The sequence below is a fragment of the Cornus florida genome, unplaced genomic scaffold, assembly GCF_030987335.1.
Source record: "Cornus florida cultivar Cherokee Brave unplaced genomic scaffold, ASM3098733v1 CherokeeBrave_3.0.0_Hap2_Chr01, whole genome shotgun sequence".
NCBI classification, from domain to species: domain Eukaryota; kingdom Viridiplantae; phylum Streptophyta; class Magnoliopsida; order Cornales; family Cornaceae; genus Cornus; species Cornus florida.
In genome coordinates, this window is record NW_026775571.1 from 106592734 (window position 1) to 106605482 (window position 12749).

The 12749-nt window shown below is 34.0% G+C and overlaps 1 protein-coding gene across 13 annotated transcripts; it reads right to left on the reverse strand.

Annotated features, from left to right (window-relative positions):
* Positions 1 to 3114: 3114 nt before the first annotated feature.
* On the reverse strand, positions 3115 to 9845 carry LOC132312258 (pirin-like protein). 13 transcript variants are annotated; one of them, XR_009483240.1, is made up of 9 exons: positions 9286 to 9843; positions 9029 to 9109; positions 8428 to 8495; positions 5439 to 7161; positions 5324 to 5352; positions 5078 to 5194; positions 4866 to 4979; positions 4642 to 4725; positions 3115 to 3583 (listed from the first exon to the last, which is right to left on the reverse strand). XR_009483240.1 is itself a non-coding variant. In XM_059810555.1 (8 exons), the coding sequence occupies exons 3-7, from the start codon at positions 5978 to 5980 to the stop codon at positions 5147 to 5149; spliced, it is 282 nt and encodes a 93-aa protein (XP_059666538.1). In that variant the 5' UTR covers positions 5981 to 7161; positions 8428 to 8495; positions 9286 to 9845; the 3' UTR covers positions 3115 to 4979; positions 5078 to 5146. The 13 variants fall into 13 exon arrangements, 1 of the variants encoding a protein (XP_059666538.1); XR_009483238.1 differs by having other exon boundaries at positions 3115 to 4979; positions 5439 to 5477; positions 5564 to 5613; positions 7092 to 7161; positions 9286 to 9837; XR_009483239.1 differs by having other exon boundaries at positions 3115 to 4979; positions 5439 to 5477; positions 5564 to 7161; positions 9286 to 9844.
* Between the last annotated feature and the right edge of the window lie 2904 nt (positions 9846 to 12749).

The following is a 12749-nucleotide window of genomic DNA, read 5'->3' on the forward strand; positions in this document are numbered from 1 at the left end:
AATCTTGAAAACAAATTCTTCAATTTGTAGGTGTAGTGATAAGTGCTTAAATATTGCACATTTCAGCACTTAAGCTAAGGTATTTCAGTCTTTGCATCTATCTTAATTTTATGTTTTAATCCTAATTTATGTTTATGTGTATTTCAGGGCAATAAAGTTAAAATGAGCTAAGAACGGTCCAATTAAGCCTTTTTAGAGTCAAGCAAAGATATTCAGAAAAAGCTCAGAAAATGGCAAAAAGGAGGTCGCAACCCATTGCTCGTATAGTGTGTTTATTCTTCAAAAGCGGTCAATCTCAGGCTTTTGATGATGTTCCCAAAGATGAAGAAGCAAACTAATGAGTTCGGGGCTAAAATGGAGCTAAATAGGGCTTAAAGGAAATTTTCAACTCTGGGGGGATCGATCCCCAGGGTGGGGGATCGATCCCCCAAGACTTAGCAACATTACAGTTTTTATTTAATTTTTGGGCTCATTTTGGGAACTGTTGGGCTTTAATGAGATTGTTACTTAAGGCCCAGTGAGCCATTAGATTAGGGTTAGTTTTAGTTTTTATTTAGGTAAAGATTATTAGAGAAATAAAATTAAGTTTTATTTTATTATTTTTTTTCTGTATCGTAGTATCGTATTTTCTCTCTGGAAAAACACGCGAAAAAAGAGAAAAAGCAAGAACAGGCTAGGGTTTGGAAGAAAGGTTCAGAGAAGATGAAGCAGATGATGGGGATTGTCCTGTCTTCGACTCCATCAACCATGAGTGGCTGATTCTTTTACTTAGGGTTGGATAAACCCTAAGCATGTAACCTATTCTCTCTCTCTTTTCATACTTTTTGGGGATTAATTTATGTAATTAGTGTATAGTCTTGAATATTATAAATTAAATTCTTCCAATTGATTATCTGTATTAATCTCATATTATCTTATGTGTGGTTGATTGATAAACAAATTTTACACATGAATTCTTTGTTAATTGATTCTTGTGATGGCTATGCATGGTATTGCTTAGTTGTAATTGTGTTTCAAATTGATGAAAAATGCTTCCATTTGATGGATGGTACTACATGTTTAGGTTAATTTGTTGTCTAATTAGTTTTAAATTCATGTTTAATTAGTTTAATTTAAGTTTAATTAATTTAATTGCAATTCAATTATTAGGTAAGTAGACCATCCATACTTATGTTTGAATTCCATACTTTTTGTCACAATTGCATTATCTTCTAGATTAATGTGTGTTAAATTTGTAACTTGGATTGATAAATCATGCTTTGAATGGGTGAATTGCACTACACTTAGTTTAATTGTCATTAGGTAGTTGATTCATGCTTGAAATTGATGGTTTACACTTTTCATTGCACTTGTTAGCCACATATAGATTACATAGTATTATTTCCCCAATTAGTTGAAAGTGAGTGAGTTAGGGAATGTGCTTAGTGGTGAATCCTACACCCTAAGCCTCTTTCCAATCTCTTAAACTCTATTTCTTTATTGCAATCATTTAGTTTAAAATTAGTTTTAATCACAAACAAAACCCTTTTGGCAATCACATAAGCATTAAAGTAGAATTTAATTCTGGAAAACCTATAATTATTTAGATCTCTTGGGACGATCCCTGCTCACTTCATACTCTATAGTATAAGTGTTTAGTGGTTTTATAAATTTTAAAATATGGTGCCCACTTGACATTATTTCTAAACCTAAAGTGTTGTGCATTATTTTGTGCATACGCTCGGTCGCACCATGTAGGAGATGAGAGTCCAAGAAATCTAAGTGCTTCAACAAGCGTCTTTCTAAACTTCTTTCTAAACCTCACAAGTGTAAAAGATACCAAAATAATAATAATAATAAAATATATAAAATTTCGGCATGACCTCTGTAGAAAAAGCCTCTCTACAACTTGTTAAAATACATAAAAATACAATGGCCTTATTTGGCCTTAAAACTAATCTATCCTGTCCCAACACACAATACAAATTTTATACCACATTCCTAAAATGATTACATACATATAAAAAGTTCCCGTTTCTCCATCTCATCCAAACAACGCACTTTAATTACATCAAGTTACAGTCCATGAAATATAGCTAAAATTTAAAAGTCCATAACTTACAATACTATACTAATTAAACTAAAGTTTCACAAAATAGTTAAAATTACACTTGTTTCTATAACATCCACTACTACAACACTATACAAGCTACACTTGGTCATTATAAGAGAATATGATTCATGTTTCTACACAAAAGACCACAAAATGATAATCTCGATCCAATCTAGATTTGTGGTGGATTGTCGTCCGCCACTTCTTTTCCCAAACCTGAAACATATATGTTAAGATAATGGGGTGAGCTAAACGCTTAGTAGAAATTGTCTAAGACACACTTCTTATGACCCCATGAATCCATGCAAAGAATAGGTAAAACATAAGCGGGATCATGTCATAGGGAATACACATCAATAACACCACAACAAGCATGTAAATAAATATCATCCAATCACAAATACACCAAATATGCTAATGAAATGCAATGTCATGTCAATGTCGCTCCCCCATTTTTTGAAACAATTCCATGTTGCCGTTCCAAAGCGTTAATGCAATCCGGCCCATAACACCTCTATGGCGCCACGAGGGAAGGGTTGGCTAGCTTTCCTCGACCACATGGCACTTTCATTGCGTCATTTGGGCCTAGGTAGCTCAACCATATTAGAGTCTCTCTTTAGCCCCTCTAGATCACATTAACACCACGGACCACTAGCGCGCACTACAAGAAATTTGGTTTTTAGGGACAGTCAAATGTGTCCCTAAAAACCCAAGACCGTCCCTAATGATCAAAATCATCTGTCCCTAATTGTTGCGTGCCAAAAGATCTTTAGGGACGGTAAAAAATGACCGTCCCCAAAAAACTCGACCTTTAGGGACAGTACCTATTATCCCAAATAATACTATCCCTAAATGGTATTAGGGACGGTAGAAACCGTCACTAATCATTTATACAATAGGGACAGTTTTGGTGACTATCCCTAATACATATAGTATTAGGGACAATAAATACCGTCCCTAATACATAATTTTTTTTATTTATTTTTAAATTTGCGACAGCTAAAAACTGTCCCTAATACTCATTTGATTTTTTATTTTTATTATTATGTTTTTATTTTGGGCTCGGTTTGATTTGTATGATTAAAACATTTTATGTTGCAAGTCCAAGGTATGAAGAAAAGAAAAGGGAGATTGTGCATGCAACTTTGCTGAATCAAATGGGACAAATTCTGAATAAAAAGAACACAATTAATATGTTCTATACCAATATCAAGTTCAGAAAAAGAATTATCACAATAGCGCTATAAAATCTTTAAAAACTTCAAGCTCTTAATTTCATAATGAAACTATAAAATCTCCAATTTAACCTAACAAAAACTACAAAATATTCGCTAGCAGTTTTAACATCAAATGGTTTCGACATCCTCATAGTCAGGCATCATTGCTCCAGCCGTTCCAAATAGTAGCAGCTTTAACATCAAATGGTTTCAACATCCTCATAGTCAGGCATCATTGCTCCAGCCGTTCCAAGTAGCATCTTCCATGCATCTCCTATATGTTTGAATCCAAGAGAAGTGAGAGAAATTAGGAAAGTGAGAAAAAAAATGAAAAACCCAATCCTAGTTTTCTTTCATATATCAACCAACGTTGAAATGCACCTTCCTGAAAGGTATGTCCCCATTTTAAACATCTACAATTTGAAAAAGCGAACAAATAAAAACTGAACAATACCACTAGCTAGTATATTACCTATAATCAAATTGATGAAGATAAAATATAAATAAGACAATAGTTAATGGTGATGTAATGGTTCATTGGATTGGAACTTAACCATTTTGCTCACTACTCTTTTTATGTTCAGCACAAGTACTGTAAATTCAAAAGCTGACCAAGCTGCTGAACCAGTTGACCAGATAAATTTGCATTTCCAAGATCACTGTGTGTAGAAAGGGAAACTTTGTTATCACACCATTATACAATGAAAACCATGAATCAGCACTATCGCTAAGTAATAAGGTACATAACAAGTATGTAAGTAACTAAAATCATCACAGAAAGTAGGCAACTTACACTCTTGTAACACTATTCTCACTGTTGCATGTGTACTAAACTTAATTAATGCTAAAGCTTTAAAGAAAGAATGGGTAAGGAACTGAATGCAGTGCCCCTCTCTAATGTCCTATTCTGAAAAACCTATAGCCATATTGCCATAAAGTCATGTACCCTGGTGCAACTCGAAAATGCTAAGAACTGTCAAAATAATTAGAGTTGTAGTGAAATTAAGATGTATTATTCAATCAAATTCTACATACAATTCAATTGAAGAACAAAATATTCTAAAAAAGGAAGAAATGTTCATAAACAACATAGAGTTAGTGAAGTGAATAAAATAACCACTTTATGGAATATGGTCATGCTCTACATATAAGACAATTTTACCATATAAAACTATATCTTCAAACCAAAAAAAACAAAGTATATACTATATTAATCACTACTATTTGATCTATGATCCAAGTTCCACAAAGACATTTGACAGTGAAAATCTCATGTTATTCTTGAAGTGGCCATTAAGAATTTTCTTCAAATTTTACTGCAAACCATTATACCTTCAGAAAAAAGGGAATTTGCAGGGTATAGACTCAAAGTTAACGTGCCTATTCCCAACAGTAAAAGCCTTCTATTGCAACTTCCTGAAACTTGTCATATGTGATAAGAACCACTATCAAAAATTTTATTTGATTATAAAAAAAAGCATTGTCTATAAATTTAACCTTAAGCTTAACTAACATTATTGTCCAAATTTATTACTACATTTTAGAATTCACCAAACCTGAGCTAATCATGAAGTAATGATCTTCAATCAAGAAGATTATACCAGCCAGTTTGAGTCTGAAGTGGCCAGGGCAGTCATTGTAGCCTTGAGAAAGGATTTTTGTAATGAACCCTAGAATTAAATAAAACACCAGAGAGATCACCAGATTTTAGATAAAACCGAGTGCAGAGATTGAGAAATCAAAAAAATTAAAAGATTGCAATACTCACTACCAATGGAGTCGTTCGTAATAGATAGTATCGCTATTCCAGACCACAATATTCAACTGTCGAAGTCCTTCAATCAACATAAACAGCAATTTCTCTTGAAATGACTTTTGCTTCCATCTTTATTTAAAAAACCAAATTAGTCGTGTCTAAGAGTTAACATTAAAACCCACGTTCAGTATCTAACAATTCAACTTTCTCACAAGTAAATTTTCAAACAGATTGTAGCTAAAAAAAAAAAAAGAGTACCTGCAACATATATGTTACAGTCTCAAAACCTGCAAAATTAGCATGCAATTCAGGATCCAAGAAAATGAGTTAAATAAAAAACATAGAAAAAAAAAAAATGAGGATTTTATTAAACCTCTGTGTGGGTGATCAGGAAATCCAGCAGGAGGTGACACTGTATGATCAAGGACAGTATGGTCATATTACATTAGAATGGATATCAAGAGTGCCATGATTAAATAGGTGATCATCAAATTTGACCTGCAAACTCATCCAACATGAGAAAAGGATCCAAATACTTCAATTCTGACCTGAAAAGTCAAATCCCCATCAATTACCTATAAGCAATCAATATAAACATGACAAAACTAAAACACCTAAGCAACAAGAACTATTGGATCAAAATGCATAAAACACACAAAACAATTCATACCCATAAGACAAATTGTTCAAATAATAAGTGTTCATGAATCAAAATTGAGAAAACCCAGAAAAATTTCAATACCCAAATGACATAATATCCAAAGAATTGATGAAAAAAAAATGAAGAAAATCAGAGTACCTTCCAATGCTTTTCCTAACAACAGCACCATGGCCTTCACTTTGAGGCTTGGCCAAGACCTTCTTGACAACTAATCTAGGCTTGTGAAAACCAGTGGTTTGACCTGATCCAGACATGGTTTTTCCAACAAAAGAAAGGACTGTGTTTATGCTCTTATTGGAGTAACAGACATGCAATTTGAAGTCATATTACAAGAAAAATGGTGAATTCACACACCAGTATGCCACCAATCAATACTAATGATACCCAGATGTCAACCAATTCAAATACCCTTCACATCATTATTAATAAAAAATGATACACCAATACAAGGCATAGAACCTTGATGGAAAGAAAAAAAGATACCCATATATATGCATGTTACCCAGATATCGAAGTTAAAATGAAGAATAGAGTTCTAGTGAAAGTTCAGAATTTTGAGTTTAGAATGAAACGTTTTTAGTTTTCTAATTGTTTTTTTTTTTTGGTTACTTACTTTTTCTATTTGTTACAATTACTTCATTTTAAACTTTTATTCAGAATTTTTCTTTGGTTACATTATTATTATTATTACTTTTGTTGTGCGTGTTTGATTTTAATTTCTTTTTCTTTGTTTATTCTTTTGTTGATGAATCGAGGCGATTGTGTATACAATTTAAGGGTAAAAATTAGTTCTTTTTAATTGCTTTTTTTCCTCTCTTTTTTTTTTCGTTGGTTTTTTATTTTTATAAAAATTCAGAATTCAGAGTTTAGTTAATAATGAAACTTTTTTTAGTCTTTGTATTGGTTACAATTACTTCATTTTTTTATTCAGAACATTTTTTTATTTAGAATTTTTATGTCAGTAACATTATCTTTGATTTTACTTTCTTCTTCTTTGTTTCTTAAATCTCCTTTTGCTGATAAATCCTGCCCATTATAGGTATACAATTATGGGTAAAAGTCTGTTCTTTTTGAGGTTTTCTTTTTTACTTTTTTCTCTGCAAGAATAGAGTTATGTTGTGTTTTGGTTTTGGTAAAAAAAAAAAATCGTTTTTCTATTTGTTACAATTACTTTCTTTTGTTATTTATGTTCATAATTTTTATGTCAGTTACATTATCTTTCTTCTTGTGTGTTTGATTTTAATTTCAATGTCTTTGTTTATTAATGGCCTTTTGTTGATGAATGCCAAGATTTTTTTTACTCTTCTTATGGAGATGTTAACAATCAAATGCTATAATTTATATGAGGTAGTGTGTGATGCATACCTTCTAACATATCTTTATGAGCTGTACACTCTCTCTGAATCAGCTTTAGGAAGAATGGTTCCTGGATAAACTTTAGGAAAAATAAGATTTTAATATAATCTTTCACAAATATTTGGTAAGAGATTGCTAAAATGGAAAAAATAATATCTAGAAATTACAGTTTAAGCAGAAGTCACCTTAATATGTTTTTATGGATTTTTAAAACTTGTTAAAAGGATGGTATGTGCCTAAACAGTGGTTTTTCAGAAACGTGATACATCTTTTGTCAATGTTGCAGGAGCATATATATATGCTAAACATGATAATGAGTGAACACATGCTAACAACTACACAATATATAAACTTGTAGGTTGGAATCATAAAGACAAGCATGCATCAGGCCCCTTCCCTTTTCTACCTTTAAATATAAACAAGAAATATAAGCTAAGTATCAACTTAGCTTCCCTTAGTGAGTGTGTTTGTGTGTGTAAAAAGTGGTGGCCCTGGACAGCTCTAGCTGTGTAATCTTCCCATCTATTCGACAAAAAAAAAAAGGGTAGCTAAGTTGATACTTAGCTTATATTTCTTGTTTATATTTAAAGGTAGAAAAGGGAAGGGGCCTGATCCATGCTTGTCTTTATGATTCCAACCTATAAGTTTATATATTGTGTAGTTGTTAGCATGTGTTCACTCCCATTGAGAAATCTTAGGGGGCTCTCTCCAATCAAAATCTGTTTATCATCTATACACACTTATAATGCCAATGGGTCCCTTTGCTTCATCCATCTCCACACACACACACACACACACACACACATATATATATACACACACATATATTTAAATCCATATGTAGTTTTGATTATTCTTTCCAACTATAATATATCTCATCTATCCAATGTCTTTATGATTTGTGCAACTTGGGTACTTCTTAGTGGGAGGACACAAATAAGTAAACCACAACGATATATTACACAAAATGGCATCAAAAGTGACAAGAATGCAGATTCCTTTTAGAAATTGTTCATTATATGCAATGTATAAAACCACATAGCGCACGCACACACACACACACACACATGTTTTAAGTCCATAATGCCTTAATCATATAGACCAAAAGTTGAAAGTGGATCAAAGATCAGAGAGGGTATAAGTATCGAATCTATTGAACTGATTTCTTTTGATTTTTGAACAAAACACAATGAGTGAAATATAAAAATAATCTACAAATAACACCACACACACAAAATAATAAATAGAGAGATAACTTTAGCCTCACCAAGCAAATAATTAAGCAAATATAAAGATCTAAAAAGCAATGGAAAAAAAAAAAATATCAAAAATAAATAACACTTACAACACTAGTAGAAGAGTAAATAGTGACACTGAACTTCTGGTCAATCTGGTAGTCCTTGTAGAGAAGATCTACGGCACGAAACAAACAAGCAATTCATAGAAAACATTCCAAACTATCAGTCCAATCAACAAAGACAAATGAATGGGATATTCCAAAAATATAAAGGACTGTCACTTTACGTGTTCAACTAAACATTTTGAGCTAGTACAAAATTTACAAATCCATTAAATTGACAACATTTTTGGCTACTCAAGTGGATCAATAATTTTGGTGATTAGAGATTTTCTTAATTACACAATACACAAGTGTTGCATTCTATAACAAATTAACAATTACTTCAAAAAAAAAACCATTGCCCTTCTGTTTTCTTGCCCAACAAAACTTTTTAAAAATTTAGTTCCAAAAGAAGATGGATACAACTAATTAGGCCAATAATTTATAATAATACTAAATTTAGTTTGTTATGATTTTTTTTTTCCCCAAAAAAAAGAGGTTAAAACCCATTAGTATCATTTAGGTTAATGCAAACTTAGAATATTTCCAGAGCCATAAGAAGAATATTCAAAAATGAAAAAGTAGGGTTTGTGAGAAGATGACGGACCTGTTGATGGACTGACTTTGCTGCCTCTTAATTGAATTGAATTAGATGTTCACCCAATTAGACGAAGAAGAAGCCAATAAACTACAAATTATATACTACTAAGATCAATCAACAAAACCTACAAAAAGCTAACACTCAAGTTTTGTGCGTCTGAAGCATTCATGTTAATTATATGTGTATATGTGTGTATATAGTGAATGTATAAGCAGTTAGGGTTAATTAATTGGGAAACAAGGTAATTGAGGAATGAAAATTACCGGCGGTGGGATTGATGTTGAAGACGGCTGAGAGTGTTAGAGGACTCGTCGATAGGAGAGCAAAGGAATTCAGGAAAGATCATTTTTGGCTTCTGTTGTTGGGGGGCTCTTCAAGACCTCCATGTTGATACCCACCTTGAGAAAGAGAAAATCTAGGGCTACGACTTCAATTGAAAAAAAAAAAAAAAAAGATCGATTGGGGAAGACCAAACTAGTTTGAGAGAGAGGACGGAAGGAGAAGATCGAGCTAGGGCAAGAAACAGTCTTCAGGCACAAAGCGCATCGAATAAGAAATTTAGCGGAGTGATCCCTCATGGATTACATATACAGATATATACTTAATTGAAAAGAAAGAGATCAGTCGGGGAAGAACAAACCAGTTTGAGAAAGAGGATGGAAGGAGAAGGAGAAGACCGAGCTAGGGCAAGAAACAGTCTTCAGACATAGAGCACATCGAATAAGAAAATACATATACAAATATATACTTAATTGACAAAAACTATATCATTTTGATAGGGTAGTTAATTAAGGACGGTAACTTTACCGTCCCAAAAGCCTATTTTGATAATTTTTTATTAAAAAAATTATAATTTTACTTAAATAGCCTTTTGGGATGGTAAAGTTACCGTCCCAAAAGGCTATTTTAAATTTTTTTATTAAAAAAATTTATAATTTCACTAAAAAATGGCGCTAAGTATTGCCGCCATCAAATTGGAAGGCGCGTTTATTTTTTTTTGGGCTTTTAGGGACAGAATGGTTAGGACCGTCACCAAAGAGGGTATTATTAGGGACGGTTTTTATATTGTCCCTAAAGGACTGTCACCAATATCCTTAATTCTTGTAGTTTATAAGCGCCTCCTAGGCGTCCAGGTTTTCACAAACATTTTTTAAAAACCCATTTTTCCTAAAACAATTTCATTTCTTTCAAAACACTTTTCCTTTTTTCTTTCCTAATGGATGTATGAATACTTCATGCTTCTAATCATCAATTTAACAATAGAATTTTCACATATGCTTTCCAAAATAAATTTCTAAAATATGTAATTCATACTTTCATTCAACATGGATGTCACATAGTAAGCATACAAAGCATAAATTCTATTTCACATGGGCATGCTTATACACAATATACCAACTAACACATAGCCACATTTTTCATATACAACATTTAAACAATTTGCAAGAAGTCAAACTAATTAAGCATGCAAATCAACAAATTACAGGGAAATAACTTACAAAAGCATAAGAAATCACGTATTAGAGACCCCTACCTCCAAATTGAAGAAAAGCCCCAAAATCCCCAATTTAAAACCCTAATTTCAGAATCCTAAAGCTTGGCCAAATGGTGCTTGGCTCCTATCAAATTGACGGCCTTGACAAGCTCTACAACTTTGCTTCACAAGGTTCTACCAAATTTCCAACAACACAACCTAGATTTAAGCTTGAGGTTGTGTAAGAAAAAGAAAAAAAATAAATAACAGAGAGGGAGAGAGTATACTGATGGGAAGAAGAAAGAAAATGAGGGTCTGTGATGGCCCTTAGGCCATTTGATAATGTGTATTATTCATGCGGGTTCCACAACCTTTTTTTTATTATATAAAAATCTTTATTAACTTAACTTATATATATATATGCAATAACTAATTCACCACCACATAAAATCATACATTCAAATAAAATGCACAATAAAATAATGCATGAATGTAATGGACCCGTGTGGAGGGAAAAAATCCCCCCTTCTAATAATCATCATCCATGTCATCACATCACAAAATTGATTCAGATACCACAATAGCCCAATCAGCACCAAGCCCAAATCGGATCAGCCCAGTCTAGAGCAAACCCAGACAAGGCCTCGACTTCCACATCGATCGCAGACCAGAACCACTTGGCCCAGCTTCTAAGTCCAGGCAGTGACAGCCTGTCGTACCAATAACAAGATCCAAGCCCATCAGCCGAATCATCAGGACCAACCGACGTTCGGCCCAACCTTGATAAAGGGAAGTCATGTCCTGCTAGGCCAAGGAATCACAAAAGAGAGCAAGTTCTATACAAGGAAAATTCAACATAGAAAGAATTGTAGAAAGGAAAGGATTATAGATGTAAAGAAAATTATATATGGAATGAATTGGAGGACAAGTCATGCGAATCTTACCAAAATTCCACCACTGTATTTCTTATAAATAGAGGCGTAAACCTCCAATAAAAGGATCAAGCAATTCTAAGCTTCTCTTTACACTGTTCTTATTTATTTTTATTGCTTTTTGAGTGAGCTGTTTTATTTTTCTCAATCATTATTGGTTAAGCGAAATTTTACACCTACACTTTGGCGCCGTCTGTGGGAACCGTATAGAAAGATACTCCCACTTTTTGTTTTAAGTTGTTTTTGTTTCCATGGTACGGAATGTCAAACGGAGAATCAATAGCGGCAGATCAACAAATGAAGTTGATGCAAAAGATGCGAGAAGAGTTCTTGCACCAGTTCGAAGCGCTTCGTCAGGCGAATGAAGCCAGCGTAGCCCAGATTGCATTGCTTCAACAGCAGAACGACACCCTTCAAAAGGCTATGGCACAGCTGGCACCACAGCCACCGCCAGTTGACAGAGCTGCACCTCTTCCCAACCAAAACGAACCCCAGGGCAATAGGGTTCGGCCCAATGAAGTTCAGCCACCACTAGTTGACAGAGCTGCGCCCCCTCTCAATCAAACGAGCCCCAGGTCAATGGGGCTTGGATTACTGAAGTTCGGCCCACAGAAGTTCAGCAAGTCCAGAGGGCCAGATTCGAGGCGGTAGTTTCGGACAATCTCCCTCATCGCACGTAGGATGAATAGGCCGAATCCAGCCGTAAACTCACGGTATGGTCTAATGGTGTTCCAGATGGTGTAGGAGTAAAGAAGGCCTTTGACGAGAAGAGACTCTTGAGAGTTCAGATGCCTGCAAAGATGGCTAGGGAACATAAGAACTCACTCGTGAAGACTCCATTCACTGACAATGTGTAGCTAGTCGAGAGACCCAAGAAATTCATTATGCCATCTTTTACCCAGTTTGATGGTACAGGAGATCCTTCCTGGTACTTAGATCACTACGCGCAAAAGATGGCTCTGGATAATCACAATGACCCATAGATGTGAAAAGTCTTCCCTACCAGTCTAACTGGGGCTGCGCTGGAGTGGTTTAGGAATAGGCCGCACAAGTTTATTCCAGATTACGAAACTCCATGCACTATGTTCCTGGCGCAGTATTGAGGTAATAAGAAGCAAAATAAGAGTATTGCTAGCGTTTTTACTATAAGGAAATAGAAGGGCAAAACACTGCAAGACTTCTTGTCTAGATTTAATATAGAGGCTTCGAAAATAGCAGATTGCCACCTTGCTACCGCAATAGAAATATTCAATCTCGTAATGATTCAGGGAACCAAGTTTCATACGTCCTTGATTAAGTATTCTCCTCCGAACATGCAAAC